This window comes from Phyllopteryx taeniolatus, chromosome 1 (assembly GCF_024500385.1).
Source record: "Phyllopteryx taeniolatus isolate TA_2022b chromosome 1, UOR_Ptae_1.2, whole genome shotgun sequence".
Classification (NCBI taxonomy): Eukaryota; Metazoa; Chordata; class Actinopteri; order Syngnathiformes; family Syngnathidae; genus Phyllopteryx; species Phyllopteryx taeniolatus.
In genome coordinates, this window is record NC_084502.1 from 12,723,991 (window position 1) to 12,751,647 (window position 27,657).

At 45.1% G+C, this 27,657-nt stretch overlaps 1 protein-coding gene across 5 annotated transcripts; it reads right to left on the reverse strand.

Moving 5' to 3' along the window:
• On the reverse strand, positions 1–26,559 carry kdm5bb (lysine demethylase 5Bb). 5 transcript variants are annotated; one of them, XM_061772707.1, is made up of 31 exons: positions 26,400–26,559; positions 25,953–26,148; positions 23,953–24,262; positions 20,452–20,787; positions 19,183–19,260; positions 18,700–18,822; positions 17,199–17,369; positions 16,863–16,919; positions 15,677–15,832; positions 13,831–13,924; positions 13,628–13,746; positions 12,638–12,796; positions 11,617–11,736; positions 11,378–11,536; positions 10,680–10,861; positions 10,413–10,575; positions 10,211–10,330; positions 8,328–8,522; positions 8,064–8,245; positions 7,169–7,293; positions 6,869–7,019; positions 6,674–6,788; positions 6,239–6,594; positions 5,430–5,568; positions 5,173–5,352; positions 4,924–5,085; positions 3,145–3,630; positions 2,971–3,055; positions 2,680–2,882; positions 1,914–2,177; positions 1–858 (listed from the first exon to the last, which is right to left on the reverse strand). In XM_061772707.1, the coding sequence occupies exons 4-31, from the start codon at positions 20,602–20,604 to the stop codon at positions 736–738; spliced, it is 4,620 nt and encodes a 1,539-aa protein (XP_061628691.1). In that variant the 5' UTR covers positions 20,605–20,787; positions 23,953–24,262; positions 25,953–26,148; positions 26,400–26,559; the 3' UTR covers positions 1–735. The 5 variants fall into 5 exon arrangements, with proteins under 5 accessions (XP_061628691.1, XP_061628700.1, XP_061628720.1 ...); XM_061772716.1 differs by lacking the exons at positions 23,953–24,262; positions 25,953–26,148; positions 26,400–26,559 and having other exon boundaries at positions 7,169–7,287; positions 20,452–21,016; XM_061772736.1 differs by lacking the exons at positions 19,183–19,260; positions 23,953–24,262; positions 25,953–26,148; positions 26,400–26,559 and having other exon boundaries at positions 20,452–21,016.
• Positions 26,560–27,657: the final 1,098 nt, after the last annotated feature.

Here is a 27,657-nt window from a genome sequence, read left to right on the forward strand (position 1 = left end):
TAGAACAAAATGAATTTATTCCACAATATAAACTATGCCAAGTCCACACTGAGTATCCTATACCAAGTTACAGGCTGCCATTTGTCTTTTCTTTCAACCTGCTACTGCAGCTCCCACCCATCCACCTCTGTACATCATCAACAACTCACCGGATATCCATTTGTCAATTTGGACAGAAATTATTGCTCAGATAAATAAAACTATTCTACAAAAATGGCAATAATTATATTAAAATACATGTACCAAACACTGGATTAAAAAGGGATGGGTGGGGGATAAAACCTGGACTCCAATGTCATTCAATGTTGCTATGCATGCAATGAATATTATTAACCCCTGATCAACCATTTAACCTTCACTGGTTGTGTTTGAAGTAAGACTCCTTTTGTGCCCAAGTAATGGCACCCCATGCAGTACACGTCACATCCTGCTGGTTTTTTTTGCTTTTCATTTTGACTGCCACAAACAATTCATAAGAAGAAGAAGAAGAAAATATATATAATAAGCATGTAAAAATGCACAACACCCTCTCCCCCCCCCCCCCCCCCCAAAAAAAAAAAACAAAAAAAAAAACCCCAAACAAAACTAAACAGTTCTGGACAACAGGCGAAAGAGAAGATAGCACCATTATTACAAAAGGGTTGGACAAATTGGGGTGAGGGCGAGATTGGTGGCACCCCAACAAGTGTCATTCAAGAGGGCGTGGGGTGGGGCGGGACGTCCCGGGACATCTCTTCATTTCATCAGTGCACATCGGACACAAATGTAGTCCTCCTCCTCCGCCATTTCAGCTGTGACACCGACGCACACTTGATGGAACCACTGGTTGCAGCTGCCATCGCACTGGACCCAGTCCACCTTCAAGAACGCAAAGGGACAGCAACATATGATTTCGTACAAGCTCAATACCTGATGAACATGTATGAGAGAGCCAGTTAATCATCACTAGTAACTGGGTCAAATACTGTTCCCAGATTTCGTCTACCTTTGTTTACGTAGGTGAGTACTTTGTATATTGCTTGCCTTTTTTCACAAGCGTCATAGTAACTGTCGAAATTAACAATAAAAAAAAATTTAATACAGTGGTGCCTCGACATAGGAGTTGAATTCACTCCATGACCACGTTTGTAACTCAAAACCCTTGTAAGTCAAATCCTCTTTCTCCACTGAAAGGAATGTGAATGTAAACGCCATTAATCTGTCCCATCTTCCCCAACAACAACAAAAACACAATTTGTTTTTGAAGAAAGAAAAAGAGCACTCTATAATCTACTGTACTTTAGAAAAACAGAGTAATAACATCATTAAATTGAATGTAAAGAATTCAACGATTTGTGTCTCATCATTTAACGCTGCAATCTAAATGATTGTGCTGCTCCTCCCGGCAGCATAATACTGTACAGTCATGCAGATACAAAAGAAGAATAGACTTACTACTGTAAGTGACGCTGTCATACGATTCCTTTTTCATACAAAATAAATATATGCTTGTGAGTATCGTTCCATTACTTGTCTCCACCATTTGCGTTCAAATATCCGTCGCTTCTAACTGCGACTATCGATGCTAACTGTCGGCATGTCAAACTGTCGCTCGGGCGTTTTGCAGACTTGTTTTTCTTCTTCTTACAAGACAGAATGATTTGGCCCTTTTCAATAAAGCGCGAATGCGTGATTCTCCTCGGTGTGGCTGCGAGTGACAAACTGCTGCCCGCTTGCCGTGACGTGACGTGACGTGACGTGACGTCACCGCCACTTGTATCTCAAGTTTGAGCTTGCAAATTCAAAGACCAAAAAAATCTCAAAATACTCGTCGGTCGGGTCACTTGCATCTCAAAGCACCACCGTATTTGTATTGCGATGATTATGATGAGGATTTTTGGATGCATTGCTTGATTCGGAGTCATTATTCTCACCTCCTCTCCCTCGGGGAGCTGACACCCGTCTGCGGGACACACGGCCATGTCCTCATCAGACGCGTCCGACTGCGAGCTATCAGAACGTGGCGAGGACAAGTTTGAGGCCGGTCTGTGCTGCAATTCCTTTTGATTCGTCTTCTGTCTTTTGTGAGAGTGCTTTGTGTCCCTTTCCGTGCGCTCCCCGCTTTGGAAAGGTTCCCTCTCCAAAGGCCTTTTGGCTTTCTTCTCTGGCGCCATCAGAGCTTCCCTCATTGGAGTATTCTGAAAAAGAACACAAGCATTTCATTATTTTGTCCCTTGCTTTTTTTTTTAATTGAACACGAAAAGGCTTTTTAGCCGTCACGTCGCCCCTCCGAGACACGTTACAGTACACACACACAACGGTTCCCCATATATTGCGCCACGGTTGAAAGACGAATGAACATGAGGTTGTTGAAGTGACTTGCGGTGTTCCTCTAAACAATCTTATAATATGGTCGGTAGGTCGTGGTCTTGAATATTGTGGCGCCTAACAAGCCAAAATATTTGTACTAATGCTCATGAGCAAATGAATGGATAAATGTCAAAGCCATTTTTCACTTGTGTATTTTTGGACTTTTGAAAAATCCGTTTAGTTTGAATATTTTTTCCTTTTTCCTTCCCCCCCCCCCCCCCCCCCCCCCCGTGTCAGATTAAACATAAAACAACCAATCGCTTTTTTGTGGTTTTCCGATTTTTGACTGCCGGAAAAGGAACGACACGCGGATTCGGATTTGATACTGACCTGGTTGACTTTTTTTCCCCGAGCGTGAAACCGTACACGCTCATCGTAGTCTGCGGAATCGTCCCGTGCCGGAGACGTGCACGCGTTTCCATGCTGGCTCGTGACTCTGTCCAATAAAACGTGGTACAGGGTCTGGACTTCTGGCAGCGTCACCTGCAGGAGGAGACCTTCCACCATCAGTTCCTCCAGGTCCCGATTCAACCCTGTCAGACAAATACACACGGCGTCAAGCGACAAGAAGGTTTCCTTTCCTTTCGGTAGAGCCGATCTGCCCTCGACGGAAGGACCGACCCTGCAGCGGAATGCATCTCTGCTCTGTATAGAAGACGGTCTGAGCATGATTGGTCTTGTTCCACTCTGGAGTCAAACAAGGTGCCTGCCAGAAAACATCCAAATCACTAACCCCGATCGCCAAAAAGGAGACCAACGGCAATGAAAAAGTCACACAAGGATACAACGAGTGACCTGAGCGTTGCTGCAAGGCTCCGAGGAGTCGGACGCACACGGAGTCAGAGTGGGGGGTGTTTCTGTGGCGCTTTCCCCTTCTGTCAAATGACAAGACTGGAGAATCTGCTGTGCGCGACGCTGCCAATTGAGGGTTCTCTCGACCAGGTGGTGCAGCGCGTCCCCCTCCGGAAGTCGCACTCTGATGCGCCTCAGGGACGCTAGCAGAGGTTGCACTTTGTTCAGCGGAGGTCTTCTGGAGCGTCGACACCGGGGACACAGCCACGGCGGCCTATCGCCGACGTCCGATCGGTCCCTGACGCACACGCTGTGGAAGGCGTCCCTGCAGAGTTCGCACTGCAGCATCGCTCCCATGAGTGCCTTCTGGCAGACGCATACCTTCAGATCTGTGCAGTCGGCAGCGGGGAGGAGCTTCGACTCATTTGCGACTCTCAGACGACAGAAGGCCTCCATCTCGCTGACCCGCAGAGCCTCCAGCGTTGCATTCTGTAAAAGCGAGACCAATCAGACTTTTGGTTTGACCGGTCAATTTAGCGCTACACAATTGTGCTTTATGAAGAAATAGAGTATTGACTACTGCAAAGGGCTACCTACCGGTTTGACCTTAAGTTCTCCGTTGTTAAGAATTAACAAGAGGGTCAGGACCAAGTCATTGATTTGTCTCGAGCGCCCAAATTGAGACGGGTCAAGTTGCGAGTCCCAAACTCCGACACTCCCGAGTCCTTTTACCAACAAAATTCGCTCTCTCGAATTCAAATGTCTATATTATATCCTGATTTGATATATTTCATAGATTTTCAAATGCAAATATATTGATCAAAACAAATTTGAGAAATGCATGAAAGCCGATTAAGAAAACGTGGGGCCTCATCAAACTATTTGAATCCTCAGAGCCGATGGAGCCGTACGTTTTCAGTTATTCTGTGGAAATGCGAGGCTATGACTTACTTTTTCCTCACTTTCCTTCTGTAAGCGACATGAAACCGACCGCTCACAAATAACAATTGCACCCAGTCGTGCTGCAATTAGTAATCCAGTCTTCCACTGACAATTCTGCAATGATGAATACACCAGAAAATCAGATCACTAGGGTCGCGGGCGTGCCGGAGCCTATCCCGGCTGACTCTGGGCGTGCGGCGGGCTACACCCTGAACTGGTCGCCAGCCAATGGCAGGGCACAAAAAAAAACAACCAACCATTGGCACTCGCATTCACAACTCAATTAACCAAAGCAGTGAATTGCACATTTGGCTCCGGAAAGAGAAAGCTACAAAGTTTTGCTCTTTTGAAGCCAATGGGTTCGAGTCCGAGAGAGGAAAGTCCCGAGTCGTCGCTGGTCTCGTCCGAGTCTTTGAACGTATTGTCACAAGTTCAGTCGAAATGACTCGAGTCCACAGCTATGTGAAGACACTCATCATGTTCAGGATTTCTCCCCCCCCCCCCAAAAAAAAAAAAAAAAAAAAAAAAAAACAATACTCAAATAAATGATTTAAAAAGTAGGACACTTTCAAGTGTTGACATTCCTCGCATGTCCCATCACTTTTTAGAACAGGTCATGTGATACTTGGGGGCATGTCGGTGACCCCGTCGGACCTCGCCGACTTGACGTGAGGCTTTTTTTTTTTTGTTTTTTTCAATCATCTGTTAGAGCAGAGGCCACACCTTTTCTGATTGTGGGCCTATTCCAAAGGATTTTACTTGATCCATTTGTGAATACGGGTGTGTGTAAAAGGAGCCAAATCCGCCACCGATGGCGTCGCTCAGTTGGCAAGCACTTACAATCGAGGCCGAATCCTTGGCCTCGGAAAGTGCTTTCTCCACATCGCTGACAGTGTTGAGCCTCAGAGTTTGCTTCTTGTTATTTTTGAGCGATTCCTTTCCTTTCTTGGCCATCCGCTTGGGAGAACCTTCATTTCCCACCTCGCATCTCGGACACAAGGTCTGCGATGAACAACACGACAGTGAGCCCCCCCCCCGTGCTTTTCAGAGCCATACATGCTTGGGGACAAGGGGGGGTGTGGGCTTTACCTTAAGTAGGGTATAGGCGGTGTCCTTCTGAAGGAAAATAGAAGCAGCAGACCGTTTCCAGTCTTGTACTTCCGCCATTAAATACTCCAGTCTGTCTAAGGGCTCCAGGTGGACTTGAATGGATTGCCCTCGTAGCACCATATCCGATAAGTCGTCCGCCATTAAAACGCAGTCGGTAGCCTGCAAAACACCAAGGTCGTGGGTTACACGGCCGCACGGCAATTCGCACGCGGCAAACGTGCCGACCGCGTCCTGACCTGAAGCTCCTCGGCTTCTCGAAGCCACTCGAGAGCTTTTCTGATGGTGTCTTTGAGGAGGAGGCAGTTCGGGAGGTGAGAAGAGATGCCAGACGCTTCCTCGGCAGCTGCGCTCAGGGTCTCAATGGAGAGAGGTGGTCTGATGGGTAAAATCGTACACAATGACACACCGTTAAGTCATACAACCGGGACGATCGCGGGAATTATGAGCAATTATGACAGTCGCTGCGTTGTCTTCAATTGACACAGGAAATGAATTGCTTTTTTTTTTTGGACAGGTTGAAAATTGCTGTCGTTTCCAAAAAAAATAGGACTAGTTCCATGAAATCGGTTTTTCCTCATGAATGCTTAGAAATCCTAACAGGATGAAAGTCAAAATTCTCAGCTAAGCACGGCAACTACGCATGTAGAAAGGAACACCAATTTGGAAAAATGTTTCAGCTCTAAGTTAAGATGGAGAGATGCACATTCCTAACAGCCATGCTATTAAAAGCAACTGGAGACATTAAATGCTGAACAGCACCAGTGGAATGAGGGGGGAACTAAACGTGATGCTCACTTTTTGTTGATCTGGTTGAATATTCTAGCCACAGCTTTTTGCACTTAGCTGGAATTAAAATGAAGCAAAATCAGGAGCACTGAGACGTAATACGAAATCACTTCACTTAATGCAATCAGTGCAAAGACCCAGGCAGAAAGTGACAACAAAATATCGCAAGTACATTCTTGGACTGAAGCTCCCGGACGGTTTTGCACCCTTTTGAAAAGACGTCAACACCGTAATGCATCACTTGATCGGCCGCCTTCACCTCGTTTTGAGAAGACCGCTCGCCTTGTCCTCCCAGTGCTCGGACACGGTCAGAAGCTCCTGAAGGTGTGCCATCGCTTTCTCCACGGACGGGTGCGGCGCCAGGCCTACGCCCTGGTCGATGAGCCTGCGCATGGTTTCCAAAGTCAGGGTCGCAGGGCGGATGCCGGCTTGCTCCACCCCCTCCAGCCAGCGGGCCTGTTCTAGCCGCTCCCTTAAGCGCGGCAGCTCGGGCAGGTCCACATCAAACTCGAAGCTGACATCTAAAAGGCTCTGGATCTCAGCCACGCCGGGAGCCTCGTCGGCTAGGACCTTCTCGCTGTGCTGCTGGAAGTCTTCGACGCGGTTCAAGAGTTCCTTCAAAGAGACGTCAAAATGTACCGAGCGACGCCCTGAGCGCAAACTGCTGCCGTAGGAGTCGGAAGCCTGAGCCTACCTTCAACAAGGGGGCTTGAGTGAGGCTGCAAGAGAGGTTATACAGCTGCCTCACAAAGGAACTCAGCTCCTCCACGGTCAAATGGCTTCGAGATTTCCCGACGCCGCATCGATACCTTCGGAACAGGTCCGATCAATCGTTACTACGCGTGATAGGATTAGTCCTAACGTTTGATATACGGTCTGAGCAGGATACCTCGTCTGCCTTTTCCCGTTCAACAGCTGCTGCGCCACTGAGGAGCACTTCTCCGCATCTCGGGTGACGAGACGCAGCCGACGCAGCAGGTCGTTTTCAGGGAAGTGTTCAGACTCTGATTCGGCAAGAAGAGAGCGAAAAACCGGCAAGCCTACGGAGAGAAGACCGACCTACTATTCAATAACCTTCACACGTACAATGATCCATGTCGTCGTCGTCGTCGTCGTCGTCGCCGCTGCTGCTCATCGTCATTGGTACCCGTGACTTGGACTGGCTGAAGGCCTTTTGTTGTTGGCTTACCTTTCTTCTTTTCCAGTTTAGCCTCCAGAGTCTCTGACGCGCGAGAGGCCCACGCATCATACTGTTCGGCACGCTGCTTCGAAGCATTCATCATGGGTAACAGCTCCTCCAGTGTGTACCTGTAACTATCATTGAATTGGACATTGAATTGGACATTTGAATCCTTTACTTCCAAGCTGAGTTGTGAGAGTACAGTAGTCCCTCATTTCGGCGCTTCTGGAACATATCTATCCCCCACGATAGACGCAAAGTAGCAACTGTAGATGTTTGAAATCTTTATGCATCGTACCAAGACAAAATAAGAACGTGAGGTGCAGGTATTACTTTTGACCTCTTGGGGTCGCCACCGTAGACTCTGTGGCTTTAAGGGCGGGGCCCGGCCTATTGAGTGACGTGGACGTCAGCGAACGAGAGTGTGGCCGCCTCAGGCTGTTCGGTGGCTAAAAGTTAGTCAGTCCGGTTGTTGAGCGAGGAGTGCCTCCGGGCGTCTGTTCAGCCGTGCCTTCGATAAAGCGTCAAACCATGACCTCCTGTGGAGGAATTCTAATTCATCCTAACTCGTGACGGTGGGCGCCATTGAATTTGCTAACTGTTGACGTTAACATAGCTATGCAGTGGTGGAAGCCAGTCTGCTTTGCACTCTTACTTCTTTTTGAACAAATAAATCCCCAATTTAGGACATTGTCTGTCTTTTACACACTATTTTCCCTCGCATTTATTGCTGTGTGAGTCTGCGGTAAAAAAAAAATGATCCCAACCAAATCCCGCGATATAAAGTTAGATATGCAAGACTTAAATATCCGCTACAGAGCGAGACCGTAAAAAGTGCATCGCAATACGGCGAGCGACAACTGAAATAACGCTTCTCTGAAACAGCCTGACCAGTGGGACTCACTTCAGTGTGTAGTTGGTGACTGGGCAGGAGCACAGGTCGCTAATGTGATGCAGACAGACCAACACTGCTGGGCTACAGGGACAGGTGATGGCAGACAGGTAACAGGTGGTCCGGCACTTGGCACACTGTCGCTCGTCGTCTTGGAGATGGTCGTATTTTGCCCGGTGCCACTGGACTAACCCCTTTAAAGGTGAGGGCCAAACCAGCGGTGAGTGGTTCTGCGCGAAGGACATCACTGACAGCGCTAACTTATTACTACTTCACCATTTTGGAAACTTTTTCCCTTAGCTCCTGCTCTTCCAGGATCATGATGGCCATGTCTTTGTGGACTGCAGAAGCCAAGACCACATCAAGGGTCTCTGCTTTTGCCGCCATGTTGCAGACCATCTCGTCGTGAGAGAAGACATTGTAGCGGTGTAGCATGCGATAGTGATTGACACATTGCCTCCCCAGAGACATCTGGAGGAACAGAAAGAGAAGCGGGAGGTTGTCATTGTTGGTCAGTGGCACGCCTTCCACGTAAAATCAATTGCCAAATGAATGTGGAGACATTGTATTTACAAAAGCATCTCATTGGACTTAAACCATCGATGGGCAACTGGTGGCCCACACCCACAATCAGAGTGGCCCCTAGATGAATTTTGGGGAAAAAACTAAACGCTTCCTCTACAATACATGTTTTAAGTTGTAATGATAGCCTTCACCGCTATATGGCGGACATCGTTTTGTCGCTCTTCCACCAGTTCTTCTCCGCTAGAGAATAAGTCAGCCACGATTGATTTTGTGGGAGAATTTATCACGTCATTATCAGGAAGAGCACGCAATTGCGTGTATCAGTTCATGCTTAGCAGTCGACGGAACTGACCGAGATGTTTCAGTACGCAGCACGCAGAAAAATGACAGTGGGTGGTTATTTTTTGTTTGCTTCAAACCCGTTTTCGTTGAAGAGTGGATGTTTTATACATGCATTTGAGCAAGAAATAGATTAAGATACTATGATGTACATTAGTTCAAGTAAAACAAAATAGCTTTTTTTTTTTTTTTTTTTTGCAGTCTGTGGCCCCCTGGAAGCGCTGACAAAAAATGGCGGCCCCCACCATCATTTAAGTTGCCCATCCTTTACTTAGATGCTGCCACAGAGGCTCTCGCTAACATTTACAAGTCAATGCAGGGTATGCCAAGTCACTAGACACTCGTTTTGTTCTTTTTTTGTTTGAGAGAATACGCCGACAGACGTGAGGCCATTCAAATATGACATCTTAGGTTTTGCAGTTTTTGTAAGTACAGTACAATAGATGCTTCCTTCCTTTATATTCCCATTTGACATTGTACCAGTGTTGCAAAATTGCCACCTGGCAAGACACTTTGCTGTCCGTGACTGCAGTTCAGTGCCAGTTTGAGACACTTTCTGGCTGCCCTGCTCCAACACGTTTCTTGAAGACAGAATGTGTTCTTGACAACCCTAACGCAGTGGAAGGCCAGTCACTACCACCACTGATGAAAACACCAAACTCCTAAAGCAGCAGACGTTCACGCAAAGCCAGTGACCGTCGACACGGAGGGCTGCACTGGAACTCGGCATCAACAAAAGCTGGAATTTGCTGTAGAGAGTGATTCAGCTTTACCCGTACTAACTTAAGGTTGTTCAAAGGCGTCAAGCGCAAGATTAAGATGCTGAACAACCTGAAGTCAGTAGCGGTAATGCTTTAGCATCACTTTGCGAAGAATCTGCTGAATCTCAACTCAACTCAACTTTGAGCTTTTGTTGATGGTGATTTCCAGTGCAACTCTCCCGATATGCTCCCTGGCTTTGCCCGAAAGTCCTTCTTTTGGGAGTTTGATGTTTCCATCGGCGGTGGCGGTAGTAGCAGGCCTTCTGCCGCATAGTTTGTCCAGAACGGATCCATCTTTCAGAAACCGTTCATGGATAGGCAGAGTAGATTGGACGTGGCAATTTTTGCACCGCTGTTCCAATGTCAATTAACAAGCCATGCTTCCAAAAAAACTGCAAAGCCTCAGCTGTCAAATGCTTATGCCCTCATGTCTGTCCCAATGCTACCTGAAATGAAATAGAAAAAGGAAGTGTATAGTGACTTCTAGTGAAAACCACAGCTGCATAAGGATGAATAAACCAAAGTCCTGCTTACCCAGTCAACAGTGCAAAAGTTGACTGCCTCTGCAAAGTTGAAGCCTTGATTGAAGCCACTGTGGTAGGCTCTGGGAAACGTGACGACAAACTCACCAGCACACTGGTTTGTTCTGTAAATCTGAAGAAAAACCCCAAAATGAGGTTGAATTTGATTTGACTTTTATTTGGGTTGCGTTGCGTTGCGCCCGGATAAAACATACCGGAACACCGTGGGACATTAGGGTATTGGGGTTCATGATGGTGACCAGCTGGTGCAAGAGGTCAGGCTGAGATTCAAACAGCTCTGGGGCCAATTTCTTCATCACCTCCTCGAGCTGCTCCGCAGCAAATCCGGGAGCGCCGTACCATGTTTTGGGTTCCCCCCTTGGAGTGGGGGAAAAAATGAACATCAACAATATCATCGAGTTCTCTTTATTCTTGTCACCGAAAGATCCAAAGGGTCAGTGAGCATCACTCCTTTTATATACCAGTGCAGGTAGTTGATGGAGTAGCTCCAGTGGTCCTCGATGTGCCAACAGAAAGAGGAGAAGCACATGCCAACATAAAGCCACGGCAACGTCATTCCGCAGATGTCCGCCGTCACGTGTGTGAGGACGGATGGATTCATCATAGCCATGTTGTTTAGGTTCCACCCGCACTTGAGGTATTTCTGCATAGGCGGTAACAGATGCAGACCGGTCGGCATGGAATTCGGCATACCTTGTTTTCACACGTCTCACGGAGAGGCGACACAGTTAACCGACAACTCATTCTGATCATCGATTCATTCTATAGAGACCTCGTTTCACTTCAAATTGGCCACATTTCAGTCCCTCAACGGTAAACATTCTCACATTTCTGTAGTCCTCCATGAAAGCAGACCGATTATCCTTGTGTTCCATCAAAATAAGACATTTGGAGAACAATGATCACATTTGTTGTTACGGACTGAATCATAATCAATTTGTGTGTGTGTGCGGGCATTTTCTGTCACGTCAATTTGAAATGTCCTGTTTTTTTTTAATACAAGGGATGTAAACTATATATATATTTTTTTTTCTCCCCCAATTGGAATCATCGATTCATTGAAAAAACAATCGACAGATGAATTGGTCGTTAAAAGAATCACTTGTTCCAAGCCCATCTTAGCGTGTTTTGGATGATGCGCACGACACAACCAGTTTACCTCATCAGCAGGAGTGACCTTCAGTTTCCCATTAGGAATGGGGAATCCGCTCCCAAACTCCTTTGATGCAATATCTGCTCCATACTCAACAGTAACATCCTCCTCGATGGCTCCCACCAAGCGCCAAAACTCTTTTTCCACGAGCTCTGTAGGTACCATCTGGAAGATGCATGAACAGGAGCAATCAGAATGCTGGTAGAAAACCATGTTGATTTTTGTAAAACCCATGTTCTACTTACATGAACTGGCATGTTAAAATAATCGGATTTGAACGCATCTGCCATTTGCCCAAAACCACGCAGGGAGTAGTCTCGGTAAGCCTGCTCAAACCCAAAGGCTTCATGAGGCTTGCTACATTCCTAAAAGAAGGAGAATGGGTTCAGTTGATATATTGGCTATTATTGTTTATAGTGTTGTTCATGAACTACTTCATATTTTGGGTGAACGCGAACTGAAAGTTCATTTCTGCCTGATGAACGTTATTGACAACGCGCTCATTCTGCCGACCGAGAACGGTTTTCCAACGAGCGTTCATCTCCGTTCGGGAGTGCCAAAACACACACGGCTGAACACACGACACACACACACACACACGAGCCTTCCTACGTCAGGGTCAAATTTGGTCAGTCAGTGCAGCCGCCATTCATGTTTACATGCAGCCGCGAGAGCGTGCGGCGTGTGTTCAGGGACACTGCGTAACTGTGAGCGAATGTCTTCTTTGGTACATAATTCCAAAAATGCATCACTAGGAAAATTATTGTTTGCACGAGAATGCTTGCGTACAGTGTTTCAACTATTACTAGAGCTGCCACTTTCCGTACCGCGCTGGAGCCTATGCCGGTTATCTTCGGACAAAAGGCGGGGCACACCCGGAACTGGTCGCCAGCCAATCGCGGGGCACATATGAGCAAACAACCATTCGCACTCACATTCACACCTATGGGGAATTTAGAGTCTTCAATTAACGTAGCATGAATGTTTTTGAGATGTAGGAGGAAACTGGAGTAACTGGAGAAAACCCACGCAGGCACGGGGAGAACGTGCAAACTCCACACAGGTGAGGCCGGATTTGAACCCGGGACCTCAGAACCGCGAGCCGGATGTGCTCAACAGTCGCCCGCCGTGCCGCCCCCGTCAGCAACAAATTGGGAATCAAAATGTGCAATTATGAACTAGGAAGTGAACTGAACTTTGAAGTACTGTAGTTCGCGTAGAAAATGAACTTTCCCAACACTGATTGTTTACATCGGCGATCTTCACCTGCGCCAGACACTTGGGGCACCTCCAGTCTCCCCTGGGGACGTCAGTAAGAGGGGGGATGAGGCAGAAGGTATGGTAGCTGTCGTCACAACCGTCACATAGCAACAGGCGGTCTTCATCTCCCCCGCTGCCACAAACCAGACACACGACCAGGTCCACCTAGAGAATCAAGCAAAGGTTCCAATGCAATCCCCATCCGCAGCAGTCGTAAGTTTTGCCCCTGACCATTTATTAGGGTTTCTATCGGTTCATAAAAAAAATGATCTTTCAGATGTCTCAATGTAACATTCCTAAACGGCGCAATGGACATTGAGTGATTGGATATATACGTCTCGTATGGACGTGGGATGCTGAACATAACCTACAGTACGTTGTACTGTATCACTATTATTAAACCATAAAAAAGATAGATTCATAGTCAAGGAAGCACCAGGTTGCTACAGACATAGGACGTGGGCGAGCACGGTACATACCACGCAAATACCATACCATTTTTGCCACAAACTTCGCCATTTCATCCACAGCTACATTATAAATTCTAAATATAGTGAAGTATTGTTGTAAAGCACAACATTTGATACTTTACATAATGCACTTGTATGGCTCGGGGAGGCGCAGCGGCCTTTCCGTTTCTCGCTACTTAAAACCCAGAAATGTGTTTTGGGCACGAACGAAAGCTTTGCACTTCGATTGGCTAGTTGCCGCACCGTGCAGCTACGATGAAAGCCAGTGGCTCACCAAAACAGTTGACAAACCCAGCACACCGCACGAGAGTTCAGTCGCTCGGTGTGCAGCGGCCTTTAAATGCAGTCCACGTTGATCTAGATCGATGATCAAAAAAGGGATTGCTTCACGTTCTTACATTCTTCTGAACGTTTCCAATGAATCACATTCAAAGTCCTTTTCTTGTTGGATAAAAAGAACGTTTGTGCATTCAACTGAAAGAACACTCCTCCACTGGATTTGCATTGAGTGAGTGTTTGTACTTACTGGATTTGGAGGAACATGTGGGATGTATTTCTTGTAGCGTTGCTTGAATTTGTCCTCCTCAATTACTGGTTCCTTGATTTCCACTGGCTCCTGTTTTACTTGAATGGGAATCTCTTTCTCTGTAACACGGCCAAGAGTGACACATCATTTTATCATGATCCAAAATGAACCACTGAAGCAGATGCACTAGCGTGGAGGCATACCTGCTTCTGGCTTGGCGACGAACGAGCCCATCCTCCTTCTCAAGTTCGGACGATTCTCGCCTGGCTCGCCCGGTTCAGTCTTCACGCAGACCGACTACAAGAAAAAGGTAAATAGTCTCTTTTCAAACAAATGTCAGTGATACAGTGGATATAAAACCTCTCCCCCCCCCCCCCGGTCAATTGCCAGGTTTTTGATATATATATATATGTATGTATGTAGTCGGCTTTACACGATCAGGATTTTTGGGGCCGATCGGCGAGTTTAAAAAACCAATTACCGATTCGATCACAAGATGGAACAATGTGTCTATTTCAATGACTTGTTCATTTACTGTATATACCCGTGTACTGTATACTGAGTATCTTCAAAAGTATTCTCTAGTCCAGTGATTCCCAACCAGTGTGCCATGAGCAATCTTCACGTGTGCCATGGGAAATGACCAAATTTTACTTCATTGCTCAAAACATTCTACTTACAATAAATAATGTATCTTTGTTCATCTGTTTATGCCAGTGAGGCATAGTGACAGACAAAACAAATGAATGCTCTTCTACTAGCTGGCAGGAAGTACATACAGTCATTCATGTATCCATTTTTGTCTGTTGGTGAGTCGTGAGATTTTTCAATTGTAAAATATGTGCCTCGGCTCCATAAAGGTTGGAAATCAGTGCTCTCGTCACGTCGTGTATTCGAATCAGTCAGGTCAAACCAACAACACAACATGACAGAAATAATGGGTGCTAACTTACTGTCATTAAATGACTTGATTGTAATTACATTAGCGGAACGCTGGACGACTGGTTAGCACATCTGCCTCACAGTTCTGAGGACCCGGGTTCAATCCCCGGCCCCGCCTGTGTGGAGTTTGCATGTTCTCCCCGTGCCCGCGTGGCTTTTCTCCGGGCACTCCGCTTTCCTCCCACATCCCAGAAACATGCTTGAAGACCCTAAATTGCCCTTAGGTGCGAATGTGTGCGCGAATGGTTGTTTGTTTATATGTGCCCTGCGATTGGCTGGCGACCAGTTCAGGGTGTACCCCGCCTCTCGCCCGAAGATCTCCAGCGCGCCCTTGTGAGGATAAAGCGGTACGGAAAATGGATGGATGGAAATTCAATTACGCCACACGCCGAAACTTTATAGAGCATGATTCGACAGAACGCCGGTACAACCGTTGATAATGCAATCCATTGTTGTTGTTGTAGTCGCCATAGTAACGAGTGTATCCGGTCGCATTTGAGTTGACAAGATAAAGCCCAGTGATCGTAAAAGACGGGATGATCGGATTACAAGATTTTACTGCAGTAGTCTGACATAGTGCAATTGTGAAAGATCAAATTTGGCTTGTAGTCTGATCCAGGCATTGCGTGTTGTCCGTCCGTCCCACACCGCCGACATGTTTTTTTTTTTTTTTTTTTTAAATAGCTAACTATTGGAGGTCAAATATTGACAGTACTACGTCAAAAGACACGCGACAAGGCTAAAAATAAACTAGCTTTTGGATTCAAATATACTGTGCACGATGCTGACGCGGAGTAAATGTCTTTTGCGGAACCAATCAATGACGTCATTGATCGGATCGGCGAATTAGGACATTAAATGCTAATTATCGGCCGATACCAACCAAGCCTACCAGATCGGTGTGAAGTCTATGAGACCAAGATAAATCGTGCTAACACTAACTGCTATTTTGAACTGTTTATAATTCCCTCCATGTTGTCTAAAGGGTTAGCTGAAGAAAAAAAGCCCCAAAGCATGAGGCTGCTGCCATCAACATACAGTTGAAACCAGAAGTTTACAGACACGACATAAAAAGATGCATCGTAATGTTGAGTGAACAGCCCCTACCTCATACTTCATGCGTTTTCCTCTGCGAGCGCTGGGGCAAGCATCAGTCGTCTGGCGGGGTGTCCTCTGAAGTGGCTCCTCCGGTTTGGGCTCCTTGTCGTCGACCTGAGCCACACTTTCTGCACTCTCCTCTGGGTGGACTGCCTTTTGAACACACTGAAGCAAACAACGTGTAGGTTAAAACTATCGTTCAGTGCTTCATGAACTGATGAACTTGAAATAACTTGGCGGGGGGTTTCATAGAATGCAGTTTTTATTGAGGCTAAGGTGCAGTAAATGCAAGAGTTGTAGTCAGAAGTTTACATGATACTACTTATTATGGCATTGATTTCCGTCTTCGAATGATTTACTTTAACAGTTCTTTTTCGAGCGTAAATTCTTTTACACTGCACTGTATATCTTCAATCATATTTTTAAAGGCAAAAAAATAAATAAATGAACCATTCAAATAAATCATTACGAGCCCGATATTAATAGAAAATCCATGGCCATGATAAATCTATGCAAACCGCAACTCTAGAATTTGTATTATTGTTCGTCATTTTTGCAAATAGTAAGTTATTGACAAACTGTGGGATACACAGCAACAGCGCAAATAAAGTGTAAGTACAGCCGTCAAAAGAGAGAAAGGTCAAACGTAGGATGTGGTTAGCATGCAACAGAAACAAAGAAGCAAGGCAACATGCCAACCCAGATGGGAGATGAGGCAGCAGCGTCAAGGTGAGGAAATTGGGCAGATGCATTTGAATACAACAGCGATTCCCGACCGGGGTGTCATTGGATCATCAGGGGCACAGCGGAAAATGATCCAATTGAACTTCGTTTGTCACAAAAGGAGAAGTCCTAATTACAAATCAATCTTTGCTCGTGGAGCTATGCCAATTGAGAAAAACAAATCCTCTCTATTTCACTCGTCATACTTTTGGTGATATTTTCATTTGACAGTGTGCCATTAGATTTGTCTCATGTAAAATGGGTGCCTCGGCGCAATAAAGGGTGTGAAACGCAACATATTATAGACATGAATATACATGTTTTTTCCTGCCACAAAAATATTGCTACCATGATAGATATACAATAATGAGTCAAGATCAATTGTATGAGTGCAAGAAGTAAAATCGCATGACTTGACAAACATGCAGGTTGTTAATTGTAAGATGCCTTGTTTAATGGGACAGCCACATACCTTTTCAAGCTCAGGATCAACCTCCAAACACATCAGTTTGGAAGCTGCCTCTGGTGTCTGAGGCAAGAGAGAGCTGATGTCATTCAACAATTTACAGCAACCTCTACATCCAATGAGGAGCTCTCTTGCAATAAACTCAAAGAAACTTGAAGAAGAAAATAAATGAGCATTTTATGATTAGGCGCCTTTAAAATGGGTCAAAGACGTGAAACCCAATTACTCACTGAAGCGTACACAAAAGACTTCAAACCAAACAGGTTGCTGGTGTGCCACAGATGCATACACTTCTAATAGGCAAAAACAATGTCGTCACATTAACGCAGGGTGTGGACTCACCAGCAGGTTTGCGCCACTTTGAAAGAGATTGTAGGGGTAGAGGGTTTTTTCATAATGTCCTCGAAGGTGTGAGCCAACCGCTTTACCAGGGGCGAAGCCCATCTGCATTGCAATCTTGGTCCATCTTCTGTCCCGACAGACAACGTCAAATCCGCCTTCCTCCGCTACCAACTGTTTCGGGAACAACGACAATGATGGGACGGTCGGTGAGGGAATTCAAACAGTTATATTTGCCCGGGTTTCTATTCTCGATTGAACATGTACCAGTAATTCAAAACAAGAACAAGGTATTTCCAAAAAGCAGGCAACAGAAAATTCCATCCTTTGACACAATGTACATGTTCAATAGGAGTAGGAAGAGGTGAAAAATGTACCCTAACTTTTAGTACAGGTTTGACAATTGGAAGTTACTCATACACAATGTACTCTATTATATAGGTATAAAAAAAAAAACGCTGTGCCTGTAGGATAACCACAGCAGTCAAGCTAACACAGCCAACTGCTTCATCATCATCAGTTTTGTCATATTTTATATTTATTTATTTATTTATTTGGAGTGGGACTAACACATTCCTTGCAATTCATTAATTAGTTTTTTTTTTTTAAATGATTGCATCGTCTTCCAAACAAAGCAGAAACTTTTTCTGGTATACCTATTACACTGACGAACATATCAGAGCTTGGCTACCAAAATTGAGGAATTGGATGAAACAGCGTTGCTAGCACTGATGGGAGCCAAATTGTATTTTTACATTCAATTGAAAAAACTAAAACTATCCGACGGAAGGCTTGATAACTGTGGTTTTGCGCAAATAGGAGTTTTCATACCACCAAAGCAAAACATGTGATCCAACTTTTCATTTGCCAGGCAGAAACCATTTAAAGACAATACTGTTCTTTATATAAAAAAAAAAAAAAAAAAAAAAAAAAAAAAGACATTTTAACTTTAAGTCTGTTTAATTTTGGCCAGGGATATTTTCTATAAATGTTTCTATTGTTTTGTGTTGAAATGCAATTAAATGCATTTTTCCAGCATGAACAACATTCCTGTCTGTGTCAATGATTTGATTCAGTCGTCCACTATATCCATTTCAATTAAACCATGCTGACTTTTTAGGACAAATATTGTTATACGATTAAAATGCGATTGAGATGAATTAATTACAAAGCCTCCAATTAATTTGTAATCACTCTCGTTTGAAACCCTTTTTTTTAAACACTGTAAGCGAACTACACATTTTCAGGTCATTATTATAGTCATTCCACAAACTCATCTAACGGAGACACATCTGTTTTACATTTGTTCTTTTCTTGGATTTTTGAAATACATCGGTTCCCCTCAAATTGTAACAACTCTCATTTCAAACAGCTTCTGAATAATGCAGCAAAGTACATTGTTGGGCATTTTGTAGCTTACCCGAGTTATTTGGAATTCAACTAAGTCATTCAAATGTTTGTGTATTGAAGGTGATGAGGAGTGCCTCGGTTCTATGGCACCAACCTTGTTTAGCTGGTATAAATCCAAAATCTTCCTCTCCACGTGGGGAATCTTCAGGGAACATCCCTGCAAATCCCAGAATTTGGCAATCTGGTCCAAAAAGTTGAGCTTGACTCTGGTCTGGGCCTGGAAGGCGATAGAAAATCATTTGAAACAATTTCAACATGGACATTAACATTGGGAGAAATGAATAGCTAGCTGTCCGCAAAGGCTGTCATTTACCCAGAAAAGTGTGTTAAGTCTTTTGTTTTGTTAAGATATACACAGTCCATGTATTTCCCTTCTCTCGATTTGGTTTCTTTTGAGTAAAACTCATCACACCGTGTTATGATCCCAGTCGCCAAACAAGATGATGACTACTTTGGTTTCATGTCCGCGCACACACACAGCAATCGCATAGGAGCGGGAGTGTTAAAAAAAAAGCAAAAAACACCACCAATGTTCATGAAGATTCTGACAGCAAATATCTTGCCAAACAACACTCACCTCCAATTCATTGAGCCTCTGGATCCGAGGAACAAAGTGAAGTCTGTCAACATCGCAAGCAAATGGAGGCTGCCAACCCTAACAGCAACAGAACAATATCACATGAGCCTTTGTCTGGGAGTAGGAGGCCAATCAATTGGCAATTTTGTATTTCTCTGATACTCTGCCGCTGCAGATTGTTGACTTTCTTTTCGAAATTCTTCCATCCGGACAACAACACATGTTCAAAAAGATGGATATCCCATTTGACACAGAAGGCAATTGACATTCTGATCTTGAGTTTGTTCAACGGCAAAACGCGATGGGTTTCTTTACACAGCTGAGCGTCGACGACAAGAACGATTGCTCACAAAAGGGGAGGCCCAAGTTTTTGTTACAAGTCAGAAGCATACATCCCCCACTGGCACACACAAAATGGCCAGATGGAAGACTCAAGTCAGTCACTAGGCCAGCTTACCACAAAGCCAACATGGAGGACAACACCCGAGAAGATTGCTTTCCGAGTTGTTCATGGACAGTTGCTCGTCTTCCAAGCAATCCTAATTCAATACAATCGCACCGTCTCGGTTGTGTAACGTTCCATTTTCAGAGGCCCAACTGTTTTACTAGTTTATTAATGAGTTCATGTGATTTCCGTAACTTGTCGCACTTGTGCTGTCTGTCATCAGAACCCTTTGCCAAGTCAATCACCAACAACGACCTGAACAATATACCTACTGTATTTAGTCTCTAAGCTGCCAATTGATTGGCAAGGGTTGTTGTACGATGTGCTGACCACAATGCGATTCCCTTCAGCACACGAAGACATTAGGGCACAAATGGTGTTTTCTTCTAACTTTGCCCTCGACTGCACTCGTCTCTCTTCCGTGTAGACCCACAGTCTATGACAACGCGCACCTAGCGCAACATCATGACACCTTCTGCTGGTTAGCATTAGCCTCTTAGCTCGGCGACTCAGTTGGCCGGAGCGCCGAGGCTTTGTTGACACAAGGCGACCGACGACCGACGACGACGGCGACGGCGACGACGAAGCCCCACTCAGGACACGCTTGTGGAACCCGTCGAGTGTCCCGAGTGGGCAAAAGCAGGCTGCTCGTGACGCCGACGGTGCCGAGAAAGTGGCAGCTTGCCGTGGCTGCACAAAGAATGAACCTAGCCGTTCATCCGCCATGTTGACGAGTCCCTTTAAATCCCTCGCCGCTTCCTTCATCACGACCGAACGAGCATCCGCGTCGAAAGGGGCGTTTAAACCTCCGTAATAGCGCTCACCTGGGGCGGCCGGACCTTACAAATGCCCGTTTTCTCGGCGATGGGACGGATCTTATTGATGAAGGCGTACGGGTCTGCAAATTCTTCCCAGCTGGGCTCGAAAACCGGGCACTCCGGCGGCGGCTTGAACTCGTCCGGCCGAGGCTGGATCATCGTTTCGCACAGGACCGGACCGGACGGGTCACGGCGAAGGTGAAAGGGGACTCCGCGGGGGTGGGAGGATTCTTTTATTCCGTTATTGACCGTCAGGCCCGGTGGCAGCCAGTCGACATCAACACGAGATGAGGCAGCTGACACACGCGCGCACACGCACGCGCACGCACGCACATCCACGCACTGTGGAGAGAATGTTCCAAGGCAGTGAGCACGTCCGCTCAAAAAACTAGACACCAACTATTTGCTCCGAATGTCATCATCGTTTGACCGCTTGAAATGACCCGCATTGACCATTGTTGCTAATCTTAACTCACTGTGTCTGTGTCGTTGGGACATAGCAGTGTTTTTTTTTTATAGCTATTCAAATGTAAATAATTAATTGAACCCCCCCAAAATACTCATGAATCTGATGGTATCTTTTCCACACATTGTTCACTAATGTATTTGATGAGGAGGCCTATATACAGGTATATGGGTCTCATATACCTGTATACAGGCCTCCTCATCAAATTGGTTACAATTGTGTTGCTGTTACATACTGATTAAAAAGACATTGGAATTCCTTATTGTGATTATGTGATTTTTTTTTTTTAAACTGCACGTTCATGCAATCGACCGTGTTTACTTGTAATCCCGTTTGTGGGCTCATAACAAAAAAACATTATGACTTGGGGCTTATTCTCACTCTACTGTGACATAACCAAGTGTGGAAAAAGCAAACTTTCAGAATGGTGCCGTTTAATCAACATAAATGTGTTAAATATTTATGGATTGCTTTCTATTTACACTTTGGCGGATGAATATGTTCAGGTGATGCCGGATCTATATATATATATATATTTTTTTATTTTTATTTTTTTTTAAATAGACACCGCTATTGAAGGATCGAGCTGGCACGTTTCGTAACGTCAAACTCTCGATCTAGTCCTATAGTTAATAATAATAACAAGGATATTTAAAGGAGGAATAAAAGTGCCATCAAATGCAGTAGTATATATAAAAAACTGCTGCCACGTTAAATTTCAAAAGTTGTGTTAAAGTCCAAAATGGTCCAGGACTCAATAGTCTATATATGTCATTTCTGCACCCAATTATTTTTTATTCTTATTTACATTTTTCTAAACCCTAGTCAAAGGACGCTCCGACTGCCTTATTTGCAATATACAGTTGGGCTCATAAATTGACATACCCTGGCAGAATTTGGAAGATGTGTGCCATTCGTTAATGACCCTGTAAAGTGAATGCAGAGATTAGTTTCTAAATAAACGACACATTTGAAAATTCCCCATTTGAGTTTTCCTGATTTCTGGCCATGGCTAAAAACGGGGCCCAGTGATGCACCTCAGCCCTGGCGGGAGTTGCCCCTCCACCACCATATAAGAACTTGAGTGACTTCGCGCGCAATTGCAACTGGCATTCAGCGAGATAGCTATGCCTACGCCCTGAAAATACAGCTTCCCATCGGATAGTCCACTGAGAGAGATGCTAGAATTTAGGAATGCGTGGAACGATTGTAATTCATATTTCACATGTTTACTGAGGCACCGTAGAGCCAACATTACATCACAATACTATACAAAGTTGGTTTGGTAAAATACGGGACCTTTAAACAAAACATAGGAATACCCGTTCAGTCATCAATCATATTTTCTAAAAATTGCCAATATTTGACCAATTCCGTCAGGGTATGTAACCTTATGAGCACAACTGTAAGTACAGTGGGTACGAAAAGTATTCAGAACCCCTTCAATTTTTTCATTCTGTTATATTGCAGCCATTTGCTAAAATCATTTAAGTTCATTTTTTTCCTCATTAATGTACACACAGCGCCCCGTATGGACAGAAAAAAAGCGGATTTTTTTTGCCGATTTATTCAAAAAGAAAAACTGAAATATCACACAGCCAGAAGTATTCCGAGCCTTTGCTGTGACACTCCTATATTTGAACTCGGGTGCTGTCCCTTTCTTCTGATCATCCTTGAGACGGTTCTCCACCTTCATTGTTGTCCAGCCGTGTTTCATGATACTGATTGGACTTCATTAATAAAGCCACATAATTGTCTATAATTGTCTACCTTACAGCTCACAATGCATGTCAGCGCAAATGAGAATCATGAGGTCAAAGGAACTGCCTGTAGAGCTCAGAGACAGAATTGTGGCAAGGCACAGATCTGGCCAAGGTTACCAAAAAAATCTGCTGCACTTAAGGTTCCTAAGAGCACAGTGGCCTCCACAATCCTTAAAGGGAAGACGTTTGGGGTGACCAGAACCCTTCCTAGAGCTGGCCGTCCGACCAAACTGTACAATTGGGGGACGAGAGCCTTAGCGAGAGAGCTAAAGAAGAACCCAAAGATCACTGCGGCTGAGTTCCGGAGATGCAGTCGGGAGATGGGAGAAAGTTCTAGAAAGTCAACCATCACTGCAGCCCTCCAGCAGTCAGGGCTTTATGGCAGAGTGGCCTGACGGAAGGAAGCCTCTCCTCAGTGCAAGACACATGAAAGCCTGCATGGAGTTTGCTAAAAAGATGGTGAGAAATAAGAGTTTCTGGTCTTATGAGACCAAGATAGAACTTTTTGGGCTTAATTCTAAGCGGTATGTGTGGAGAAAACCAGGCATTGTTCATCACCTGTCCGATACAGTGAAGCACGGTGGTGGCAGCATCATGCCGTGGGGGTGTTTTTCAGCTGCAGGGACCGGACGACCGGTTTCAATCGAAGGAAAGATGAACGCGGTCAAGTACAGGGATATCCTGGACGAAGACCTTCTCCAGAGTGCTCAGGACCTCAGACTGGGCCGGAGGTTCACCTTCCACCAAGACAACGACCCTAAGCACACAGCTAAAATACCGAAGGAGTGGCTTCAGAACAACTCTGTGACTGTTCTTGAATGGCCCAGCCAGAGCCCTGACTTAAACCCAATTGAGCATCTCTGGAGAGAAGTGACTATGGCTGTCCACCAACATTCACCATCCAACCTGACAGAACCGGAGAGGATCTGCAAGGAGGAATGGCAGAGGATCCCCAAATCCAGATGTGAAAAACTTGCTGCACCATTCCCAGAAAGACCCATGGCTGTATTAGCGCAAAAGGGTCTGAATACTTATGGCTGTGTGATATTTCAGTTTTAATAAATCTGCAAAAATGTCAACAATTCAGTTTTTTGTAAAACTGAATTTAAAGGATTTTAGCAAATGGCTGCACTCTATTATAGGAGTGAAAAAAGTTACTTTTCCGTAGCCACTGTATATGGCAAGGTAAAAGGCTCAACATGACCAAAGTACAGCCCCTGGAAAAGAGGAAAAACTTTCTTACAAACCATGAAAGCCAGGTATAAACATCATTTTTACCTCAGTCGAGGTTTAAACAAGTTGAAAATTCTTGATGCTCATCATCGTTTTCAGAATATGGACCGGTGTGGCCAAACTCCTCGTAATCATTTTCCAGACATGGCAGGTCCTCTTTGGCCTCAGCAAACTCTCCCTCGCCCACACGCCGCTGTACGGAAGCCTGCTTGGCATACATCAGGTCAAACGTTTGGCCAAGATGAGACCAGGCCTCACCGACGGCTGTGGTGTTGCTCAGCATGGACACGGCCTGCTGCGCTTTGGCTACGTCTCCTCCGGGAACCGCAGTTGGAGGCTGATGATCGATGCCAACCTGTTCAAACCAAAACGAGTAAGAATTTATTTGAGTTAAAGGCACCTCCCTGGGCTCTCAAGGACACTGTACAAACATAACAACAGAGAAAACAAGCAGTACAAAAATGCAAAAAGTAACAGTCAGTTAAAATTGCAAATGATATGAAAAACAGTGAGCTAAAATAAATGGCTGATCTTCAACAGAACAAGCATGTTTGGACTCTAGATGTAAAGAGGTTGGAGGAATTTGTATTGTGGAGGTCAGGTGGTCGTGAGTTGGAATGACGTGGGGCAGACCGGCTGAAGACGCTGTTCCCCACGGTGGACAGACGAGCAGGGGGAGGACAAGGATCTGAGAGAGCGGGAGGGTATGTCAGGATGAAGAAGGTCAGGGCGGGAATATTAAGGGCCTTGAATGTGAGGATCAGTATTTTGGACATTGGACAATCAGTGGAGCTGCTACTGGATTGGAGTCATGTGGTAGATGGTGGGGCTTCTAGTGACGATATGGGTCTTCTGTCATTTGTGGGAGAAACCAGTAGTGGTACAGGCTTCTGCCTTTTCATGCAGGCGGTGTGGGTTCGATTGCTGGTCAGGACCCCAATACTTAGCCACTGCCAGTCACAAGTCCAGATAAAACAAAATGGGTGGGTTGCATTGGGTAGGGCATCTGGCAAAAATCAAATCAAATCAAATCAAATCAAGAAATAAATACAAATACTGTAGGGACTCCTGACTGCATAAGCAGAACAGCAGCAGTATGGGGGGGGGGGGGGTGAGGAGTGGACACGGACGCTTTATGTGACTCTCACTTCATCTGGAAAGAACAATTTGACTTGAGAGAAACAACTTTCAACCTCATTTGACAAACGGGCGTTTCTAAGTATTGTATTGCATCATATCATACCACAGCATAGTTAGTGTACGTTAAAGATGATCTCTTTGAACCATATCACTCTGCATCACAACGTGTCATGGTCTACCACGCGTTGTTGCTTAATCTCATATTGTGCCAGTGGTATTTGGTACCTGGGCCTTCAGTGGGCACATACCTAACTCAATCCCACTATCTCATCACAATTATATAAATCATCCATCAAGTATACAAAAACGCAATATACCAGCATGTCACTGTGTCATGTCGATCATCTGGAGCAGTTCACAATCAAGATATGTCTAATAGCATGACCCCAAAAAATAAACAAACAAACAATACAGTACATCATACTCACTACAATATGCTGATGTAATAATGTGCGCCGATCGCTACGGATGTATTTTGCTCGTCAATCTTTGTTTGTTCTGACTAACCAGAGAGAAAAATGCAGATATTATTGTGGGCCCGGTAGCAAATTTCAAATGTGACTGGTTAAAGCAGCGAATATAGTTGAAGTCACTACACTGGCCAGCACTCCTGATTGCGAAGGCCTTGGAGACATTAGACTGACATGGCATTTGCATCAGACAGGCTGACATCTGATGAGACAAAATATCGAATATCCACATACGCAGACTGGAGACAATGCCGCTAATAGAAACACTACGCAAATTAAGAGAATTCAGTGTTGGGAATATATATAGTGATACAATTTCATTTATAGATTTATATTGTAATTGTTGATCAGTGCTTTTGATAGGGTTTAGGCCGGAAGCATCACATCTCATATGTGGGGTGTCAAAGCGTGTTCTGGCGATGGCGCACCCCTCACCGACCACTGTGGGCTTCAGGTCGACATAGAGCGCTCTTGGAACGTGACGCCCAGAACTCGCGGTATTGAAGAAGATGTGGACGGGATCTTCACGAAAGTTTGGTGCTGCAGGTTCCATCAGGGTTGATGTCACGCTCGAGGCAGAAGAGCTCCCAGCAGGAATTTCCCGGCCCACATTAATGGAGATGCGCTCACGCTGTGAAAGGACGTGACAGATGCTGTTATGATTCTATAGTATGTCCCCAAAAAGATTTTTGCAAGAAGAGTCATGTTGGAGGGTATTAATACGCTTAACCACAGAACTCGTTGGAATTGACCTCAATAACAACTGCGACAAGTCCAGCAACAAATGGGTGAGTAGCAACACAATTGACTTCAAGTCCTTGAAGTACGGGAAGGGGTTTGTAACAATGTGTAATCCACTGATAGCAGGATGGGGAAACTTACACTTTGTTGTCGTAGCAAAACGGCAAACGTGCCAAGACGGGAGATTCCGGGGAGAACCACGAGGCGGGAAGGTCACGGGCAGGGCAGACATGGTCAGCAGCAAAAAAATCAATCCATGGAAAAGTGCTGGAGCATCTGGCCAGAGCGTGTAGCGATACAATCTGGCAATAACGGAATGATCGATCCAATGACAGCAGTCTTACACAAGGTAGGTGGGTGTGACAAACTGGCAGAGGGGGGGGGGGGGGGGGGGGGGGGGGGGGGCGTCTGACGACCTGTGACAGTATTTAAAAAAATAATTAACTTCAGTGGTAACAACAGGCTTTAAGGATGAGCAGGGGGGGAAAGGTGTGTATTTTGAAAAAAAGCCCCTTCAAATATTTCCATGAAGTTAAATACCTCTACCTTCTTTCTTCAGCTCAAGTAGCAAGTGAAGATTTACCTTGACATTGTTGTTGTCTCTGAATTGGTAGCACAAATATCCGAAAAACAAATCTAATCCAAATTTGGGGGTTTTCTTCCTGTCAGTGAGTGAGCCAGTTGAGGTTATGAAGTTTGGACCATTCAGTATAATGCTGCAACACAATTTTGTCATTGAATAATCCCCCCAAATCTCCCACTGCCATTGTCAATTGGCTCATTGTAATTTGAATCCCTTGCTATGACTCAAAATGAATTCCTTTCTAATTACACAATGTCACTGCACAATACCAAATGTCGGATTTGTTTTTATTGTATCGCTGGACTCCTTTTCCCATTTTAGGTTAGAATGTCCAAACGCATGACAGGCTTTTACTGGCAGTTTACTCTTGTGTCTCCCACAAATATTTCCAGCAGTCATGTTTCAATATTTGCACATTTGTGTTCATTAAACGGATGTAATCAGCCGTTTTCTGCAGTATAGACTGTAGATTTACAAAGTGATTTTCCTGCCGTGGTCTCCAAATCCTTTTTTTTGCTCACCATCTTTCTGCAAGAGCAGCAGCCAAGTCATTAGTCAAAAAGGCTCCGGGCTGGTGCTTTCTTTCCTCCATAGAGCATGAAGATGCATGTCCTTCAGGGCTCAACCTCGCAAATGAGCACGACCTTGTGATCTTTGTGGGTTTCGTCTCTCCTGGCTCGCAGTGGACGGAGGTGGGGAGGAAGGCAGGCCTCTCGCCATCTGCTTTCTGAAAGTCTTTTTCGACATAGTAGCACTGAATAGCAAAAAGGTTCACGCTTCCAGGTGGTTGACAATGACTGATAGGTGGAACGTTGA

What these genes read in the sequence shown, in the direction of transcription:
- kdm5bb (XM_061772707.1), bottom strand. Translation starts at nt 20,604, where the DNA reads ATGATCCAGCCTCGGCCGGACGAGTTCAAGCCGCCGCCGGAGTGCCCG. An exon ending in GTCACCAACTACACACTGAA is followed by an intron (nt 7,294 to 8,063) that starts GTGAGTCCCACT and finishes ATTCAATGATAG; the next exon opens with TTACAGGTACACACTGGAGG. An exon ending in AACGGGAAAAGGCAGACGAG is followed by an intron (nt 6,789 to 6,868) that starts GTATCCTGCTCA and finishes CCTGTTCCGAAG; the next exon opens with GTATCGATGCGGCGTCGGGA.